This window comes from Dipteris shenzhenensis, chromosome 4 (assembly GCF_047967505.1).
Source record: "Dipteris shenzhenensis isolate YYH24624 ecotype China chromosome 4, Dip_SZ_1.0, whole genome shotgun sequence".
Taxonomy (NCBI): Eukaryota; Viridiplantae; Streptophyta; class Polypodiopsida; order Gleicheniales; family Dipteridaceae; genus Dipteris; species Dipteris shenzhenensis.
The window spans coordinates 30,206,092-30,226,529 of record NC_141599.1 but is presented as its reverse complement, the minus strand read 5'-3'; the positions used below and the strand labels follow the sequence as shown (position 1 = coordinate 30,226,529).

At 46.3% G+C, this 20,438-nt stretch overlaps 1 protein-coding gene across 1 annotated transcript in view; it reads left to right on the top strand.

The window, feature by feature from the left end:
* Nucleotides 1-20,438, top strand: part of LOC147902707 (methionine aminopeptidase 2B-like) — a 58,384-nt gene that overhangs the window by 17,957 nt on the left and 19,989 nt on the right. The window contains exons 3-11 of the mRNA XM_087373710.1: nucleotides 14,438-14,471; nucleotides 14,584-14,691; nucleotides 18,074-18,173; nucleotides 18,407-18,552; nucleotides 18,655-18,746; nucleotides 18,868-18,962; nucleotides 19,143-19,239; nucleotides 19,378-19,521; nucleotides 19,617-19,834. Of these exons, the coding sequence (XP_087229836.1) occupies nucleotides 14,438-14,471; nucleotides 14,584-14,691; nucleotides 18,074-18,173; nucleotides 18,407-18,552; nucleotides 18,655-18,746; nucleotides 18,868-18,962; nucleotides 19,143-19,239; nucleotides 19,378-19,521; nucleotides 19,617-19,834 (1,034 nt within the window). The remainder of the gene's footprint in view (nucleotides 1-14,437; nucleotides 14,472-14,583; nucleotides 14,692-18,073; nucleotides 18,174-18,406; nucleotides 18,553-18,654; nucleotides 18,747-18,867; nucleotides 18,963-19,142; nucleotides 19,240-19,377; nucleotides 19,522-19,616; nucleotides 19,835-20,438) is intronic.

Here is a 20,438-nt window from a genome sequence, read left to right as displayed (position 1 = left end):
TTCTTGCCCCTGCTAGCTGAGTAATCAGCTCTCTGGAGTCTGTAAGCATTCTCTTTATCTGTCTGCATACCCTCTGCCTGCGATACCTGATCAGACTCTGCCCTTTCCTAATGGGATGATTGGGCATGCTGTTGTGAAGCCATCACTACAACTTGTCTGAGACTTGCAAACTCACACACACAGTGTATTCAACTGATGCGCTCAGCCTTTGCTTTCAAGGAGAAAAATACCTCAACAAGAGGTGTATTGCATGCACAACTTGTGTCAGTAATAGGTTATCAATTTAATGCATAAACCAAAAGGCATAAACCCCTTTTTCTGGTTGCTGCAGAAAGCACTCAGAATGCATCTGTTTCTCCTTTTCTGAGTACAAAGGCATGCATCTCTTTTTCTTTTGCAAATCTCTGATTTCTGATGTTTTTTGCTTAGGAAAATGACTGGCAGATAAGTGAAAAATGATGGTAAAAATTGTCTCTGCAACTGTCTTTTTTTAAACTAAAAAAAGTAACTGGATGAGTAGCCGACTGGTTACACTAACCAGCCTGGCTTTCTCTGGTCTGTTTAGGTGAACATGCCAATTGGTATGTAATTGAACCAAACTAACATCTGGTTAACTGAACCAGTCTGGTCTTGTTAGCTACAGCTGACTAGTTAAACTAACCAGACTGGTTGGCATAACTGTATTCTTAACCAGAGTTGTTTGGTTAACTAGTCTGGTTAGTTGGTCTGATTAACTACCAAGTCAGCATGCACGTGTGTCTGCCACATCATCGCCACATCAGTTGCCATGTGTCAAGGCTATGTCATCACACACGTGGACGCCATGTCATTAATACAGACACCTGCCACATCAGCACGCGTGCTTGCGTGTGTGCCATGTGTCAAGACCATGTCATCTGCCCTGCTGACTGCCAGGTGTCAGTGCGCCACATCATCTTTGTAGCTTGCATGCCTTTTGCCACGAATGTGTAGGCTCATGGAAGCAAAAGGATGCACAAGAGTGGAGCAAGAACTGGAAGCCATCACATCAACTAGTAGAATGAAAATGAGAGTACAAAGTACTATAAAAGAGAACCGTAGGACCTAGTGTCCTAGTGGTACCACTAGTACTAGGTGTCATAAGACACTAAAAGTACTAGGTGACCTAAGTGCCAATAACTAAAGCTACATGGCACATACCAGGGCCCAGAGGGCATCAATACGACTCGGAGAAGATGGCCTACAAACCCCCCTCCATGGTATGGGCTGAAGTATTCTAGAAACGTCTCAGAATACCTGGTATTTTTTGGTCATTGTGGCACATGTTCATCCAAAAGGATATAGCCACCTATTAATGTACAAGGTATGTCAGATCATGTAACAAAGGGAACCAAGTGTAAAGCTTGTCGAAAGACTTGAACTTGGGACGAGGAAGTGCCTTTGTAAACATATCTGCTATGTGGTCCTCTATGGGAAGGCAGGACAACTCTATGTCTCCTGCTGACAACCGCTTTCCCCCCCAGTGTTATGCACAACTGTCCAAAAATACGCTCCTAGGCGTGTCCGAACAAGTGTATCTAATGGGTGTGACACTTTGCACACATGTCAATATTACCTACATTGAGGCATGTGAAGATTATCATGTCCATCGCATATTCTTTGCATGGTCGATCACATATTGAACACCGTTTTTCTCCGAGTGTGATAGTGAACTTCAATGTGCTTGGTACGCGCATGAAACACTGGATTACGCGCAATGGCCAAAGCACTCTATAGTGGAGGATGTTTGGCGAATACCAAGATTTGTAAGTAACTGTCGAAGCCAGACACACTCTACTATAGCGATGAAGGCTGCCCTGTACTCAGTTTCACAGTTGGATGTGGCAACTGTTAGTTGCTTCTTGCTGAGCCAAGAGATACATGAACTGCCAAGCAAAAAACAGTTGCCGGTATGTGACACTCTGGTGTCGGAACAACCTAGCCAGTCGCTATCCGTGTAAGCATGCATGGTAAGTGAACCTTGATCACCATTGAAGAGGGCTAAATCCTGAGTGCCTCTGAGATATCTAAAGACTCTCTTCTTTGCCTATCAATGCTGTGAATTGGGCATGTGCATGAACCTGCTGAGTTGGGATACTGCATACTGTAAGTCAGGTTTGGTGTGGCATAAGTAAATGAGGCATCCAATAGCGTGCTGGTAAAGAGTGATATCCCATGGTGGGCTCCCATCATGAGCTGAAAATTTGAAGCCAGGGTCCACTGGAGTAGAGATTGGCTTGCAATCCTCAAACTGAAAACGATCGAGGAGCTGTCCAATATACTTGGACTGTGACATCACGATATCCCTCTCAACATGAGCAAACCGAATGCCCAAATAATAGTGCATCTGTCCCATGTCTGACATTTTAAAACCTTGCTGCAAATTAGCCTTGAAAGCTGCAATATGCTGAGTATCAGGTCTCGTGATCAGCATGTCATCCACATATAAAGTCAGCACTAAAAAATCAGATGCACTCCCACGGACATAAAGAGTGGGCTCTGTGGGGCTATTCTGAAAACCAAGGGACAGACAGTGTGCATGAATTTTAGCATACCATGCCCGGGGTGCCTGCTTCAAACCATAAAGGGCTTTTCTCATCCGGCATACCTTGTTTTTAGAGCCAACAACCTCAAAGCCAGGAGGTTTTGTGTCACATAAACTTCTTCTTGCAGATCTCCATGAAGAAAGGTAGTCTTGATGTCAAGTTGGTGCACTTGCCAATGGTGATGGGCTGCAATGGCAATGACACATCTAATAGTAGTAATCCTGGAGGTGGGAGCAAAGGTCTCCTCAAAGTCAATGCCTTGTTGTTGGGCATACCCTTTTGCAACAAGACGGGCCTTGTGTCGATCTATGCTGCCATCAGATTTCCTTTTTAATTTGTAGACCCACCGGGTACCAATGGCATGCTTGCCGGGAGGGAGATCTACTAATTCCCATGTGTCATTTTTGGCAATAGATTGTAGTTCAGCTCTCATTGCATCCATCCACTCTTTGCTGTCAAAAGCATCTTTATGGCACAAAGGATCTTCATTGCAAGCTGTAGCAAGGAGTGCAAACTCAAGAAAATGACCATGTCAAGAAAATGACCATGCATCTGTCTATTCCCTGATCTTGTCTGGGCAGCAAGAGGTTGATCTTGTTTGGTGTCCCTCAATGTGTCAAGAAGCCATCTGGGAACTTGCCTTTGCTGTCTATTGACAACTCTTTCTTCAATCACTGCATCATGAATAATGGGATCATTTTGTGCTGGAAGAGGAACCTGCAAATCAGCATGGGGTGCTGGCTGATCATTGCTTGTTGGAGGGCTTGTAGGAGGCTCATGTTGCTGGTCAAAGTCCCCCTCTGAGGGAAGCAGAGGTAACCAAGAGTCAAAGGCATCAAACATGTCAACTTCTGGCTTAGCTTTGCAGTGCACAAGAGAAGAAGCCGAATGTTCAGCAAAGATTACATCTCTACTGACAATAATCTTCCCAGTATTTGGTTGGCATAACCGATACCCTCTGCTCTCCTGGCTGTAACCAATAAATATGCATTTGATTGCCTTATCATCAGGCTTATGTCTCAGTTGAGATGGTACATGAACATATGCAAGAGACCCAAAAACTCTCATGTGTGAAAGTGAAGGCTTCCTGCCTTTCCATGCTTTAGAAGGTGTAACAGTCCTCAATGCCCTTGTAGGTGATCTATTTAGCACATAGTTGGCAACATCACTGCATCAAGCCAAAATTTATTGGGCAAGGACTCGGCCTTAAGCATGCATCTGGCCATCTCCATAGTGGATCTGTTCTTCCTTTCAGGAACATGATTATGTTGAGGAGTGTAAGGAGTAGTGCATGAGTGAACAATGCCCTGTGAAGACAAAAATGCATCAAACTCCTTTGACATATACTCCCCCCCCCCATCTGTGTTGAGGGTGACAAGCTTGCATCCTGATTCATTCTCAACCATATTCAGCCACCTCTGAAAGCATGAGAACACTTCAGATTTGTCTTTTAAAGCATATACCCAGCAATATCTTGTGAAGTCATCAATTAGAGTCATGAAATATTTGTACCCTCCAATGGCATTTGTCTTGATTGGGAATTGCATGTGAGGCATTGACTGTCAATCCTGCTTTCTTTTTCTCTGATTTCTCCGAAGCAATGCGCTTCCTGCATTCTGAAATTTCATGCCCTGGCTTGTGACAATAGTTGCATCTTTTCTTCTTTGACTTATTTGCTGTGTTTAGAGATGCATTGGAGGAATTGCCACCGTTAGGCGCATATTTAGGCTTGTCCATAGGCTTGGAAGCCTTACCTTTTCTTGTTTGCTGTGAAGCAAATGCATGATTAGGAATAGTAGCTTGCCTATTAGCATGACTTTGCTCTTCCTGCAAAAGCAAAGTGACTAACTGATCAAAGGAGTAGTGGTTTGGATTACCCATGGCCACTAGTCGAAGGGTTGTAGCAAACCCTTGATATGTATCTGGCAGCCCATTCAATGTGGTAGTGACAAGCTGAGAATTTGGCACCACCTCATCAATATTGGCAAGTTGTTCCATGAGGTTCTTGACCTTTGTCAAGTATGCATCAATAGAGTCACCTTCATTCATGCTGACTTCTTGCAATTGCCTTCTTAAATATTCAACACGTGCCTCATTGCGAATCTGATAAAGAGAAGCCAATTTGTCCCAAGCATCCTTTGCTGTCCTGCATGACCGGATGTGTGGAATAATGATTCTCTTGCATGATAAAGTAATACAGGAATGTGCATTTGCATCTCTCGCATCCCATCTTGTTTGTTCCTGAGTTGGAGGAGCAGCAACAGGGGTGCTAGAGGATAAAGCATCAAGAGGAGTACCCTTTGCAGAGGGACCAGCAGTAGGGGCAGCCACTGTAGCATTGGTTGGCCTCAGATCAACCCCAGAAACAATGTTTCAAAAATGCCTTGCAACAAGAATATGTTTCATGAGATAAGACCACATCGGATAGTTGGTGCCATCCAACTTATCATCTTCACGAAGAATGCCAAATAAATCATGATTGTTGCTAGCCATTGCAAATGGGACAAATTAAAAAGCACTGACAAAGTGACCCAAAAGATAGCCTCAAGGCTTGCAACTGCAAAAAATAGGACTTGCTGTCCAAATCTGAAAAAGCCCCAAAATAAGCTGTAATTTGCAAATGTGATCAAATGGCTTGCAATTTCTTGCCAAATTCACTGCAAATTTGAAAGTTTTGTGCAATTTGCCTGCAATAGACCCAAAAGCCCCAATTTTTAGAGCAAAACTGAGCCAAAAATGGTGCAAATTCAGGAAAGCCCCAAAATTGTCTGTAAATCTGCAATCTACCTGCAAAATCATAGCCCGAATGCAAAAGGCCCAAATGTCACCAAAAAATTGCAGATCTGTTGCAATGTTTGCTCCGGATGGTACGGTCGGTACGGAACTATACGGGTGCCGAAGTATGGAACTGTACGGAAATTGACAATGTGTGAAAATATACGGAACTGTACAGAAATCCGTACAAGTGTACGGATATAGATTCTGATGCGCTGTATGGACGGCCGAACGGAATCGTACAAAACAAATTTTTTTTTTTGGAGGGTGGATAGTTGACGCGTTGTACGGGAATCCGTACGATTGTACGGAATCGTACGGACAGCAAGTCTCGGGGTCACGTCGGAGCTGTGCAGGATGTCCGGTAGCTGAGTTTGACGATGGAGCTGAAGTGCGGGAGTTGGAGCTGGAAGCAAGAAGCTAGGAGTAGGGAGCAAGTCCGGAAAGGAAGTGCTCAGATACCACTGTAGGCTCACGGAAGCAAAAGGATGCACAAGAGTGGAGCAAGAAGTGGAAGCTGTCACATCAACTAGTAGAATGAAAATGAGAGTACAAAGTACTATAAAAGAGAACCCTAGGACCTAGTGTCCTAATGGTACACTAGTACTAGGTGTCATAAGACACTAAAAGTACTAGGTGACCTAAGCGTCAATAACTAAAGCTACATGGCACATACCAGGGCCCAAAGGGCATCAATACGACCGGGAGAAGATGGCCTATAGAATCAACCACGTCAGCTGGTTGTCGACCCAAATGTTGGTAGACAAACCAAGGTCTACTAGCGTCGATAACCAAGTCAGTCATCCCAAACTCATCACGTGCAGCATTGACGGGATCCTGTGCTTGGCTAGCGTCGTGAGATGGCCTTGTCGGGCCCACACCCATGCATTGTTCTATGCATTCCCTTGAGCATTCCAACCCATGACCTACGCAAGGTTTTATGCCATGATTAGCTCACGGGTGAGGCGTTGCTTTATAAAAGTTGTGCATCACGTTTAACTAGTGCTTGCGTGAAGGCGTCACTCCGTTTCACATTGCGTGGTGGCATCACTTCTTTTCCCCACAGCTAACAACAACGCTCCATCCGTGTCAGGAAAGAAGAGCGTGCAAAGACCAAGGCCTTCGGGACTATCAATCGTATGACCTCGCTTCTACTTTCTTTGTCGAGTCTTGCCCAGGGTTGATGTTCACGGAGCCGTTTTCACAAGACCTTGCTCAAATTTGCTAGCTTCATAACCCCGTTAGCCTCTACTACTGGTGCATCTTGCAGGCGCCCAAATCGAAACATCGACAGGTGTAATGATCTTTTGATCACTCAGAGACTTCACGTCCTCAAGCCTTCTTGGATTGTCACAGTTTGAGGAAGTTGTGAAGCCATGCTCTGATACCAACGCAAAACGCTGATGAATGTGCTCTCTCTCTTGCAGACATTTACTGCAAACATTCTCTCCAAAACTCTCTCCCTCTCTCTCTCAGTAAACACACTAGGGCCTAGGACAAAGTGTCGGGCTGGCCCCCCCCGAAGGTCTTTATTCATGAAGAGAGAATCTGAGTACAAAGTTTAGTGTAGAGCTGTCTTACAAAAATTCCAAATTGTGCATAATTTACAAGAGCTCAAGGCTCATTTATTTGGAAACATGCCACTTGTCAAAATAACTAACTAAAACTAGTTACATGCCAAAAAGGGTAAAGCTCTAGGGTCTTCGTAGCCTCGCTAGCTTTGTAAGACTTAGCTTCCACATATAGGACTTTGGAGTATTTACAACTTGGTGACATATAGGACTTGGTTAGTGCCTTGCTACCTTTCGGTAAGGCTCAACTTCCACATAGGTTTTTGCTTGCAGATCTTAGAGGAGAGTTTCGTGATTTCCTTGGGCTTTATCCGGATCCATCTACCACATCCTTGAGGGTCTCGATTGGGAAGTTTTAGGGCATCCTCACACCGACTATGTATTGAGTCAAGATGTGTAGGGCATTTCCCGTGAGGGATGGATTTGCATATTATGCGACATGCAAGAGATTGAGTCAGAGGAGCACTTTGCCTTTAGATGCCATGTGTATTATGAGATCGAAGGATGACACCACTATCTATTCAGGGACATATTTCAACCACTCTCAGTTTTCTTGGTCCACCTTGAGCAAAGACACATGTCGACTTTCCTACGAGGCCCAACGATGCAAAGATCGCCTACTTAGAGGTAGAGGCAACAATGTAGCCCAGACCTAGAGAGTAGGACATGATAGACCCATAGTGTGTTGACACACATATGGGCATTTGAGTTATCCTCGGATCTAACCCTAGATACAGTCCAAATACAATTAGCAAAACACAATAGAAATCAACAAGCAGCTCAACTCCTAGCCCCCATTGAGCACGCGAGCTAGAGATCAACCTCCCACAACCCTATGCCCATAACACCAGAACCCGTTCTCAAGGAACCATCGGCACAACATCTCATGATCTGCCATGTAGTCTAGGCTCAAGATCCAAACTAGACCATCCAATAGTGAGTGCACACTAAATGCCAACACAATAGCCTTGGCCATTCTTATATAGAAGAGCACTTCCAATTTATGGAAAGTGTCGTGGTTAACTGGCACTTTGCTAATGTTCAAGTCATGTAGTCCACGTTCGCATGCTTCCCTTGATCCCACGGCCCCCTAACCTTGCTGGATTAAGTCCACTAATCCGATGATTAGTGTCTAGGTACATAACATTCTTCCCCTCTTTTAAGCATTTACTCTTCAACAAAATTGGGAAAGTTCTTATGCAAACTAGCAATCGACTCCCAGATTGAGTCCTCCTTAGGCCCATCCTTCCACTTAACTTTAAACTCTCGAATTAACCTAAGTTTCCTTTACTAAAATCGATAACTTTTTCAAGTTCATGTTTAACATAGGTAAAAACAAGACCTGTCTCTAGCTCCTAGCACCTCTTTCTTTCTATTGACATGAAAAACCAATCAAACTTTTACATGTGGAGGCAATTCTAATTTATATGCAATCTCATTAATCTTTTTCAAGATTAAGAAGGGTCGACAAGACCTAGGAGATAGCTTTTCTACCAACCCCATCCGTAGCATCATTGAATCCTTTGGTACTTGCAAATATACTTGGATTCCCTCAAAAAACTCTCCAGCAAACATAGTCTATTAGCATAAAAGAGTGCTCTATCCTTAGCACTACTTGCACATCCTACAAGAAATCCTTAGCTACATCTCGCTGAATACCCTTCAATCCAATCGTTACAAGAGACCCGGGTTGATATTTGTACATAAGCATGAACAGGCTGAACCCAGTTGCAATATGCTTAGGACTATTATATGCAAATTCCACCACTGGGATGTACTTTTGCCAATCAAATAGCCTATATGCTCGAAGCATATCTTCTAAGACCTCATTCACCGTTTGTTTATGTTTGCCCATCACGCTCAAGGTGATCAGCAAAACTCACACTAAAAGTGGTTCCTAATTTCTTAACACTTCCTACTAAAAATACCAAGAGAACGTCGAATTTGGCACTGACTTGTCACAACGCAACCCATACAACCTAATCAATTGCTCAATAAGCTGATCAGTCAGCTTAGTAGCCTTTATGTCTTTGTGGGTAAAACTCTAGCTATATTTGTCAATCTATCTACCACAACCTAAATAGCATCATGCCCTTGCTGGGTTCGCAATGAAATCCATGGACTCTCCTATGTACTTCCAGGGATGTCAAGAGGTGCAATTGCCTCTAGTCCTAAGGGGTTCTGACTTATTTACTTGGCACTGTTGGCATTTAATTACAGTCAATAATCTTGGACTTCAACTTAGGCCAATAAAACATGTGTTTTACTAAGTCATAGGTTCATTGAATTCGGGAGGTTGGAGCGTCAATATAATTTTTTTCACCTAGCCTCTGCATCATTAGGAACACAAAACTTTCCATTTCGAAATGGCAAGCCATTCTGAATATAGAACTAACCATCTGCCTCTGGAACAAATGGTATGATCCCTAAGTCTTTGTCTATTTATGTGGAGCTCCTTGTCTGAACCCGCTGCGCCAATACCGACTGAAAAAGACTATCGTCCTACATAGCCCTCTAAGGGAACTGTTATCAATCAAGTCATCCGCTCTAATAAGGGGATATCGATTCTTGATTGTAACTTTATTCAACTCGTTATAGTTCACACACACTCTTCAACTTCCGTCCTTGTGCTTCAATAACACTAGAGCACCCCATGGAGAGGGAGTGGTGTGGGAGCGAGGGGAAACCTGCTCTAATACCAAATGTTGGAAATGGGAGCGAGCAAACGCAAGAGAATGGAGCTGAAGCAAGCTGGAATGAAATTGAAGCAACACAAAATGAAGTAGTCATAGAGACAAACCCTAGGATGGACCCTAACTCAGGTCAAAAGATATGTGGTAACTAACTCACCCACAAACTCAACCTCTAACTGAGGTGAGGGATAAAAAAGATAACATTGGCCATTGCATTAGGAAATATAAATATTTCTAACATTGTCATCAGTCTCCCATGCATGTGGATGAATAAAATCTGAGTGTTTCTTCTCTAACTTCTACTTCATTTCTGTGCGTGCGTGTGTGTGTGCATGTGTCACTGTGAGAGAGATAAGCGGGAGGTTGAGTATTGAAGGAGCATTAGGAGGGAAGTTGCCTTGTTTCCTTTGCGAAGGAAATTAGTAGCAATTTAAAAAAAAGTAATTTTCATGAGTTAGACATTCCATCAGTAGAGAGAAGGGAGGGAGGGTAGTAGTGGATGAAAAGCCCATGGTAAGGGAGAAAGAAAGAAAGAAAGTTTATTAAAGTCTTCGGGAGACCGTGAAGGTCTATGAGACTAAAGATAACTGATACAATGAGCATAACGGTGGCGGTCTCAAAACGGGCCAGCCAACCGTTTCAACAAAAAAGAGGTTATGAAGGACTGTGTGTCTAGTCCTGATATAAAAAATATGTGTCTACCTCCAGATGATACAAAAAAGAAGGGGGGGGGCACTAAAAATGGGGCAGAGGGGGGAGATACAATATACATGTGCAGGTGGTGATCGTCAGAGACCAATCATAGAGGGGCCGTCAAATGGGAGGTCGGAAAAAACCCTGCGATAGATGATTGGCCTCTGACGTCACGCGGCCTAGTCGAGCTCGGTCGTCGAGGGCGGCGGGTGGCCATGTGGATGAGGGCAATGGTAACCTCGGTGGGGCGGGCAGAGAGCAGAGACAAGATGTCATGGACCTGGATGTGTGAGTCTGTGCGCTGGCGCAACTGCGTGGCTCTCGCTCATGTCCGCGTCGTCGGCTAGACTGAGAAGAGGTATCCTGTGACTGGAAGAAGTCAGTGATAGGCCGCTGGGTGTCCTCACGCTGTGCGCGTTGCTCGTGTCGCCGTGCTCGGAGAGAGGTATCTCGGTGGCGAGTCATCTCATGTAAGAAAGCGGCTAGGCATCGCTGATCCGGGAACTGCAACATGTGTGGGAGGGAGCCGAATCCGTCGCGGAAGAGGCAGTGGTACCGGCCTTGAATGGCATAATAGATAGGACATCTGAAAGCAAAGTGCTCCTCCAACTCGATCTCCTGCAAGTCGCAAAGTGGGCAAAGGCGGTCCTCTCGTGGGATACCCTCTGCGCGTCCGCTCTCGATTCGTAATCGGTGTGACGAGACCCTAAACTGACCGAGGGAGATCCGAAGCGCATGTGGTAGATGAAGTTGTGTGTAACCCGGACGTGTGATGAAGCCCTCCTGTGAGATCTGGAGGCAGTGTCGGCGGTAGAAGTCGAGCTTCACAGGAAGCTCGGAGTGAAGAAACCATGTCCGCCAGGTGTGGAGCTGGAGTAGATCCGCTCGAATGAGCCGGTTGACCTCCTGGTCAGTGGGGGAGAGGGGAGATGGTGGAGCGTCGAGGCTGTACTGAAAAGGAGGCAACCGGTCTAAGTCGAGGCCCAGTCGGGTGAACCAACTGGAAAGACGACTATACCAACATCGCTGGTTCCCATCAATGGATAAGGCCATAGAGGAGGATAGGGCTAGCCAAGGTAGGCGGAGGAGCTGAAATCCCTGACTCTGTGGAGATAGGTGATAGCCTGAAAAGCTGCATCAAGCTGTAGGGGTGAGGCGCCGAACTCTGCTAGAATGATCTGGTGTGGTACTGATGGTTTGCTGCGGATCATCCGAGCAAACATCAGTATCTGTAGGCGCTCGACTCGAGCCCACTCTGTGTCTGAAAGGTCGACTCCCCACCAAGGGCTACCGTACATGCCTGTTGGGCGGACCAAAGAATCGAAAAGGAGAGACTTGGTCCACGGGTCCTGGAAGTGGGAGTGGTAGCACTGTTGCTCCAGCCTGGCAAGAGCGGCGTATCCCCGGCTGATCCTGGCTTGCATGGCCGGGCGCATCGTGAAGATCGGGTCTGAGAAGACAACGCCCAAGTATGTGTAAGAGTCAACTATCTCAACAGGGTCGCCGGCGAAGAGGAACTGCTCTCGGTGCATAGCGGGTCTGGAAGTGTTGAAGATCATCACCTTGGTTTTCCCAAGGTTGACCTTCAAGTCATAAGTATCACAGAAGACCTGAAGTCCATCCAGGTGTCACTAAAGACCAGTAGCAGAAGAGGATAGTAGTACTACATCGTCTGCGTATAGGAGAATCTGGATGATAGCCTCCGCAAGAGAGCAACCTGCACCTCCGAGTGTCCTGATGGTGGTCTCGAGCTCGTCGATGTAGAGGCCAAATAGAGTCAGTGACAAGGGACATTTTTGTTTGACTCCAATAGTGCTTGTGATCTCTGGGGTCCAGCTGGTGCCAATCCTGACCTGCCCCGTCACCCGCTCATAGAGAGCTACTACTGCCCAGATAATCACCGAGTCGTAGCCTAACTCCTGCAGACGTCTGATGAGTCGGGCGCGGGGAACGGTGTCGAATGCTTTGCGGAAATCCACAAAGCAACAATATACTCTCTGTCTCCTGTGTCTGGCCTCCTCAATGATCCCTCTAAGTGTAAAAATGTGATCGTAAGTCGAGTGATTCGCCCGGCCTGTCCGGATGCCCTGAGCCCCTGTACCTCTGCGCGAGCACTGACCTCGCCATCTAACACTGATGCATAGATCTTGGACATAACATGTCCAACCATGATGGTCCTGTAATTCCCTGGATCCATGGGATCTCCTGCTTTGTGGATGGGTGTGATAGTGTTCAGGGTCCAGGCTCTGGGGAACCCGTGGCAGGCAGCTTCATTGAACAGCGTTGCCAGGATGGGGGCTAGAGTTTTGATGCCATAGGCAACAAACTCTGTGCATAGGCCCTCATGATCCTTAGCTCGACCGTTATGAAGCTTATGCGCTGCGTGGGTGACTCCCTGGGTTGTGAAGAGGATACAAGAAGTGGGGCGGGGGGTGGCTGAGAGGTCGGGAGGAGGCTGATCAGGGATATCATAGAGTGTGCGTGCGTAGGTGTGCCAGAGGGAAGTGTCTGTGAGGGGGGAGGGGGATCGGCGTTCTAGGAATTTCCTCCAGAAATCCTTGGAGTTGCTACTAAACAGAATGTTCAGTAGCGTATCCTCATTCTGGCGCAGGAAGGCTAGCTTCTTGCGACGGACTAGTCGACGATAATCCTTGGTGAGATGTGGGTTGGCCCTAGCGTTTCGCTGGGTCATGAGTCGGAGTGTGCGGCGTAATGCTTTGCACTCGTCATCATACCAGCTGTTGCAAGGGGTGGAGCCAGCGGGTGGAGGGCGGGTGGACCGAGTAGTGAAAGGAAAGATGTGGTGGGCTGCATTGTGAAGGGAGTGGGTGATAAGGGTGGCTCGGTGATCTAGAGAGGGTATGGTGTCTATGTGTCTGAGGAGGGAGGCTAGGTGGGCTGAGTAATCAGGTGAGAGGTTGTGATCGAAGTGTATATCATGATAGGTAGTGTAGTGCGGGGTGTGGCTGGGAGGGGCTCGGGGCTCAAGGATATGAAAGAACAGGTAAGTGTGATCGGCTCCTGGGGGTAAGGGTGCAGTGCGGAAGTCAGTGATCTGTGGGGCTAAAGCAGGAGATCCCAGAATGTAGTCGACGACACTGGCTCCTCCACCATGTGGGAAACATGTGAAACTAGAGGAGGCAGGCCACCGGTCTAGTCCATTGTAGATGACCAGATCATGTATACGTCCAAGGTCCAAAAGAGCCTGCCCATACCCAGTAACGGGAGCGCGACTGTCAGCTGAGGAGCGGGGGAAGCCCGAGTCCTCTGTGTCCATCTGAGGTAATAGGACCGGATCTGAGTGGAAGTCCAGGGGGGGGGGAGTCTGCTACCGTGTCTGGAGTACCTGGTGGGGCTCGGCGGCGGGGGCCAACTAATAGGCGGCCATCTCGGACGACAGCCCACTTCCCCTCCTGACGGGCTACATCTCGCTGCTGAAGCAGGGTGCGCCGCTCTTCCACCTGCATAGGTGTGAGATCCTCATCCATGAAGATAGTAGGGTGGTCCCGTAGTGTAGCACGCTGCCTGAGTGCTGCAAGTCGAGCCCGAGTATCCCTGAATCGGATGATGAGTGGCTGTGGGCGCGTGGGGTCCCGTCCTGTGCGCCATGCATGCTCGATCCCATGCTTGGCGAGGCCGAGGTTAGAGGTCACGAAAGCAGTCGCGTCCGTTGAGACTGCTGCTTTGGGTGCCTGTCTCGCAACGTCCACCCATCTGGTAGTCTCCGCAATAGCAGTCTGGATGGTAGCGATCCGCTCCTCCACCTCTGGTGTAGTGCGCGGGGCCGCTGTGACTGTAGCAGTGAGAGAGACAACCTCCTGACGGAGGTGAGTGATCTCCTGGCGCATGCTCTGAATAAGCTGAGAAGGGAGACCTGGAAAAGGCCACGGGTAGACCGGAGGGTTTGGACAGGAGAAATGGGCCATCCCTTGGCCAAGAAGGGGTTGTGTGGAGATAAGGAAGACAAAATGCACAGGAAAGTAAAAAAATCTTGAACAGAGAAAAAGAGGGCATAAAAAGATTGCCAGCTTCTTTTTTTAATCTGGATTCATTTTCACAGAACATGTTATGTTGTAGAACTGCATGAAACAGCAGTTTTTAAGGGTATTAAATGCTTTTTGTACTGTGTATATGCATGCAGATGCAAAGAAGAAGAAAAAGAAGAGCAAGAGCAAGTAAGTACTCATCTCTTTCTGTCTGATTCAGTGTCTACTGTCTTTATGGATTGATCTTGTATGCCATGGACATGTCAGATGAATAAGATGGTACTTGTATTGAACAACGCAGGAAAAAGAAGGAACCTTTGGAGCAGACAGAGCCACCATCTATACCTGTAAAAGATTTGTTCCCGTCAGGGGATTTTCCTGAAGGAGAAATTCAAGAATACAAAGATAAGTACGTAATATCTTTTCCTTCCTCATGCTGCAGTGAGTGCTAATATATCTGTTACGTGTGTGATGCACGGTAACATCTAGTGTCGTATTGGGTTTATTATATACCATGGGGAGCACCTCTTACATGTAGCATCTCTCACCATTAATTGACTCAGCAAAGTAAAGCTGCTCTATGACAGGGCACTGCTTTGCATCTTATTACTGGTAAGGGTTGGCAAACTGCAGTGTGCGACCCAGCTGCCGAAAAAGGAAAAGAAAAAAGAAAAAGAAAATGGAAATTTTGAAAAAAAGGAAGTAAAATTTTAGTATGGGAGAAACATGCATTGAGTTCTGTTGCACACTATGGATTTAGTTGAAATTCAACCAACAAACTTACCATGATAGGGTGTTATTATATCTTTTGCCAGAAGCCATGTCATTTGTGAGTCCAATGATCTTCTTTCTTACTAAGAGTGCGATTTTTTATAGTTTATTTAAGGTTTTTTGACATGTGATCAGAGTTTGCTATTGTACCATGCGCAATCATGAAGAAGATAAATGTTTGAAATGGGGTCTTTGGTCTATTCCCTCTAGAATTGATGGGGTATAATTCTAAAATTGCTTCTGTAAAGCTGAGATCCCACAAGGTTGGGTGCTTCCAACACGTTTATTACATGCATGTAGAATGTGGTAAGAGGTTATACAAACTTCATCCGTGAAAGGCTCCTCCAGTCTCCTGCACAACTCCCGTGAGACTACTGTCGGAACATCGTCCCAAACTTACTCACGGGCCACAAGGCAAGCTAGAGTCAGCCTCTCCGCCTGAAAGAGCTGGCTGTAGAAATCCATCATCAGCTTTAAAATCTCCTATGGATCACTGTGCAGGGCATGCGGATCCCATAATCGTTGTAGCTGTGTGCTTGTTGATCGAGGTTTAGTGGTCTGAAAATTTTGCTTCGTCATCATATCCCCCTATTGAACCTAGCGGACCCGGGTGGAGTGGTAGGAAAACTCAGCCCGTCGAACCTCCGTGTCCTGGAGCTTAAGGTGCGCACCGTCATATCTATCACTAAGCCACTGGGATCCTGGGTCCTGTTCCCTGAGCCTCTATATGGAGGTGAGGTCTCGTCGCAGTGCATGCTCACGCTCTTGAAGAGCCCTCCTCCGTCTCAGGGCGTGAGATTGCAACTCCTCACTGCTCCTTTGAATCGCATCTGCCACCCATGAAGCCAAGCGCTTAGAGGAGATTGACTCTGGCTGCTGCCAAATCTCTGCAATACCCAGCTTAATCTCATCCTCTTGCAGTAGGTCCTCTGAAATGCGGACCCCCTTTTGGGAAGACCATGTTGAGGTATAATATTACTGGAGAGTGGTCTGACATCGTGGTGCTTGCTAGAATCCCTGTAGAGCCACCTCTGTGGAGTGCCCAATCCGCAACATAGAAGCAATCCATCATGTCGTCTCTAGTCGAATGAGAAGAGAAGGCTGCTAGGGATCTTGCTGAACTGTGGCTCTCTCCTTGGGTCTCTACCAATGATCATGAAGATGAACTTCTCCCATGTGCTCCGTTGTGCTCTGCTGGCATCTCAGAAAAGGATGCACCCCCTGCTTGTTCTCCCCAACCTCTAGGTTGTTGAAGTCTCCTCCAACGATCTAGGAGTTAACATATGGAAAACACTCTGTCAGCCTCCTTCAAAAGGCCGGACGGTGCTGTCTGCACGCTGGGGCATACACATTCAGGATCCCAATCCTAGACTCTCCTCCCATACAAACTACCCGCTTTGGGATAAGCTCACCCTAATCGTAGACTCTGCTTGGGAAACCGAGATGTAGACCTCTCCGCTCCGTCCTACGGTAGGAGACACACCTCCGGGCCTCTCCCCAGAAGAAGGTGATGGTGCCGTCGGATGTCTGGTGCTAAGAACATGTGCTCCTGTATCAAAAGGACGTCCACTGCTCGCCCTACCACTGCCCTGTGCAACTCTTGCCAAAGGATTAGGTACTGCGATTGACTACGTGCACGGTCGTGGAGCCCGTACACATTCTAACTCACTATGGTCCAACTCATGAGGACGAGGAAGTAGGAAACAAGGCTCTCCTGTAAGTGGGTGCGTGTTCCAAAAAAATTGCCTTTTGTGACTTTGACGGGGGTTTGGAGGGCGAGTAGTCCATGTCCATGCGTCTACGTACCATGGTGGACACCGGCTCTATGCCAATCTTCCGTGCCCACTACAACATGAAGGAGACGTCCACTCCGAACATCTCATCACACTTTTGGAGTGGCCAATAGTGTGCATGATCAATCCTTGCCTCAGGCGGCAATCTGATATCCCCTACTATCAATCCTGGATCGGCTTCTCCCTTGTGAAGCTCAACTGGAAATTCACTTCAGCACCATGGGTGTGCCAAAGATCTAGTCCCTGTGGACCCATCCAATCGTCCATCATGCGTGAGATATGATCCCCCATCATAGCATCAAACACCACTGGGGTCCACTTCTCCAATTGTGTGGAGGCGAACTGGAATCGCCAAACTGGATGCGTCTGGGAGCCCACTACACTGATCGAACCCCCCCTTTTTGGGGCTGCAAGATCTTGAGCGTCACCTCCAGTGGCAGAGGGTAAGAGTCTGGGATCTCTAGGTAGTTCTAGGGCCCCAATCTCCAAAAGTCCCTCGGGAGAAGGCGCCTAGGCTGGAGTTTGGGAGCTACTGACTGGGAGGGCAAGTCCCTTACCTCTGAATCCTACCCGGAATGGGAGGGCTAAGAAGGGAGAGGGATAGGGCACTAAGACGAGGAAGAGGAGGGGGACGCGGTCGTGCCCTTGCCTATTGGCAGGGGAGTCCAGGCAGGTTCGATAGGGGGGTAGGAGGGGGGAAGGCTGAAGAAGCTGCTATGGAGGGGGAGGGCTCGACGGAGGGAGGCAAGGGGAGGGGGGCGGGGTGATGAGGATGACCATAGCAGTAGTGGCGAGGGGGGAAGGAGGGGGTGGTTATGGAGAGGGGAGGGGATGAATAGGGATAGTCACAGGCCCGCCCTGCTGATCAGGCGCACTAGATCCCCTTCTCCTCAACCGCTGCCGGGGTGATCTTTTTTCTTACTAAGAGTGCGATTTTTAATAGTTTATTTAAGGTTTTTTGACATGTGATAAGAGTTTGCTATTGTATCATGCGTAGTCATGAAGAAGACAAATGTTTGTAATAGGGTCTTTGGTCTATTCTTTCTAGAGTTGATGTAGTATAATTCTAAAATTGCTTCTGTAAAGCTTAGATCCCACAAGGTTGGGTGTGCTTTTCACATGTTTATTACATGTATGTGGAATGTGGTAAGAGGTTATACCATTCAGAGAATGAGTCTAGTTGAGACTGCTGTGAAAACTTCCCTGATTTTGTTGCAATCTGCACAGCAATGTATGGAGAACAACGTCCGAGGAGAAAAGAGAGCAAGAAAGATTAGAAAAGCCCATGTACAATGCTGTACGGCAGGGTGCAGAAGTGCATAGACAGGTACAATCTTCATCCTTTGAGATACTTATGAGTTGCTTGCTCATACATAAGATGGAGGAACAACTCCAGGATGCCTCCTTTGTGCAAAGAGACAGATCATGCAAAAGTGCTTATTTGTAATGGAAACAGAAGACTATTCAGATGTGTTGTTCAAGGAACAATTGTCTCTCTTTGTTGCAAGTAGGCTGACTTAAGGAGTAATCAATGTCTAATCGTTGTGTTATTGCTTCAAGGTGAGGAAATTCATGCGAAAGTATGCAAAACCAGGAGTGCTTATGATCGACTTATGTGAAACGCTTGAGAATATGGTGCGCAAGCTTATTGCTGAAAATGGTTTACGGGCAGGCATTGCCTTTCCTACAGGCTGCTCCCTGAATTGGTAATTCAATAATCATGCTTCAGAACATAGAATATGTAGCTAGAATTTTACCCATATTTGAGGGAGGATTGCTGAAGATTGCCGTCTGTGTTATATTGTCAGGGTAGCTGCACACTGGACACCCAATGGTGGTGACAAAACTGTGCTTCAATACGATGATGTTATGAAATTGGATTTTGGGACCCAGGTTGAAGGTATCAGGACAGCTTTGACTGCCTTGTGACAAGTTTCCATTTGTTTTCTAAATTGCAGGTTTTTTCGTCTCCCTCGATGGTTTGTTTAGAGTTGCTAATGGTGATGAATTGTTTTGGTCAGGTCGCATAATTGATTGTGCTTTCACTGTAGCTTTCAATCCTATGTTTGATCCTCTCTTGGAAGCTTCTAGAGAAGCCACAAATACAGGCATTCGAGTATAGATCTACCCTTGCCTGTCTGTTGAAGTCGTTTGCTTGAAGCCCATTTTTAGCAGCAATAGCTTCAAGCAGGTCTTGCGATGTTATAGAAGCATAAAAGCTGCTCAGATCTGCAAAAGGGACAATGTCACAAGGAAAATCCCTCTTTATAATTGTTGACATGATTTGTGATTCCAGGAAGCAGGTATAGATGTCAGGCTTGGGGATATCGGTGCAGCTATTCAGGAGGTGATGGAGTCATATGAAGTGGAGATAAATGGCAAAACATATCAAGGTGTGTGAGGTAGTAGGGTTTTGTGGTTAATAGTTTCCTTCCTGAGCTGCCGACAATTTAATGTTGCTGTCTGGAAACTCTCTGGTATAGGGTATCCATAAGATGTTTTCTTACAGTCTGTGTATGGAGACTTTGCAGTTAAAAGTGTAAGAAATTTAAATGGACATAGTATTGGGCCATATCAAATCCACGCGGACAAATCTGTGCCTATTGTTAAAGGTGGTGAACAAACAAAGATGGAGGAGGGAGAGTTCTTTGCCATTGAAACTTTCGCATCCACTGGTTTGTTTCAACTCTTTTAACTCAAAAGCTGGGAATCCTTCAACTCTTTTATCATTTGAATTCTGAACTTTACGTGTGGTTTGTTATGTGAGCAGGAAAAGGCTATGTTAGGGAAGACCTGGAGTGCAGCTATTACATGAAAAACTTTGATGTTGGCCATGTACCCTTGAGATTGCCACGGGCTAAGCAGCTTCTAGGAACTATAGACAAGCACTTCTCAACTTTGGCCTTTTGCCGTCGCTACTTAGATCGCCTTGGAGAAACCAAATACTTGATGGCTTTGAAGAATCTATGTGATGCTGGCATTGTTCAGGTCTGTTTTTGCAATTCACGTCATTCTCTGCTACATAGATAATGTTGTACCGTTTGATGCTATACTGTTAGTGTTTGGAGCTACAAACAATGATGTGTTCCTGTTGTATTAGCTGACGTGCAAATTTCACCTTGTAAAGTATTCGTCCATGTGTGGCCTGCTGATATTGCGATAAATTCTTTATATCCTAAGCGTGCATTGCTATCTTTTCTAAGCATTTTATGCATAGAAATGCTTGTTTGAGAGATTAAAATACAATATTGTAGTCTCGACAAGTAGCTGTGGCCTCAATGAAGAGAATGCAGACTACAGTTTGATTAGCCATCTAGGCTTTGTCAGGGCAGAGTCTGCTCTTCACCTCCGGAGTGCTGATAAAAATTCAGGATTAAGACTTTTATAAATGGATGGTCAAGTGCACATGGGTGTGTGGACACTGGATATGTATGTGTGAGAGCCTTTGTTTTATACTATGGTCTACACCCACCATTGGGCATCAATGATATTGGTGGGGATGTCATAGCACGTCGATGCAAACATCATCAAGGGCAAATAAAACTGTATGTAGGCAACCAAGATTGATTGGACTAGCGAAAATGGACATGTG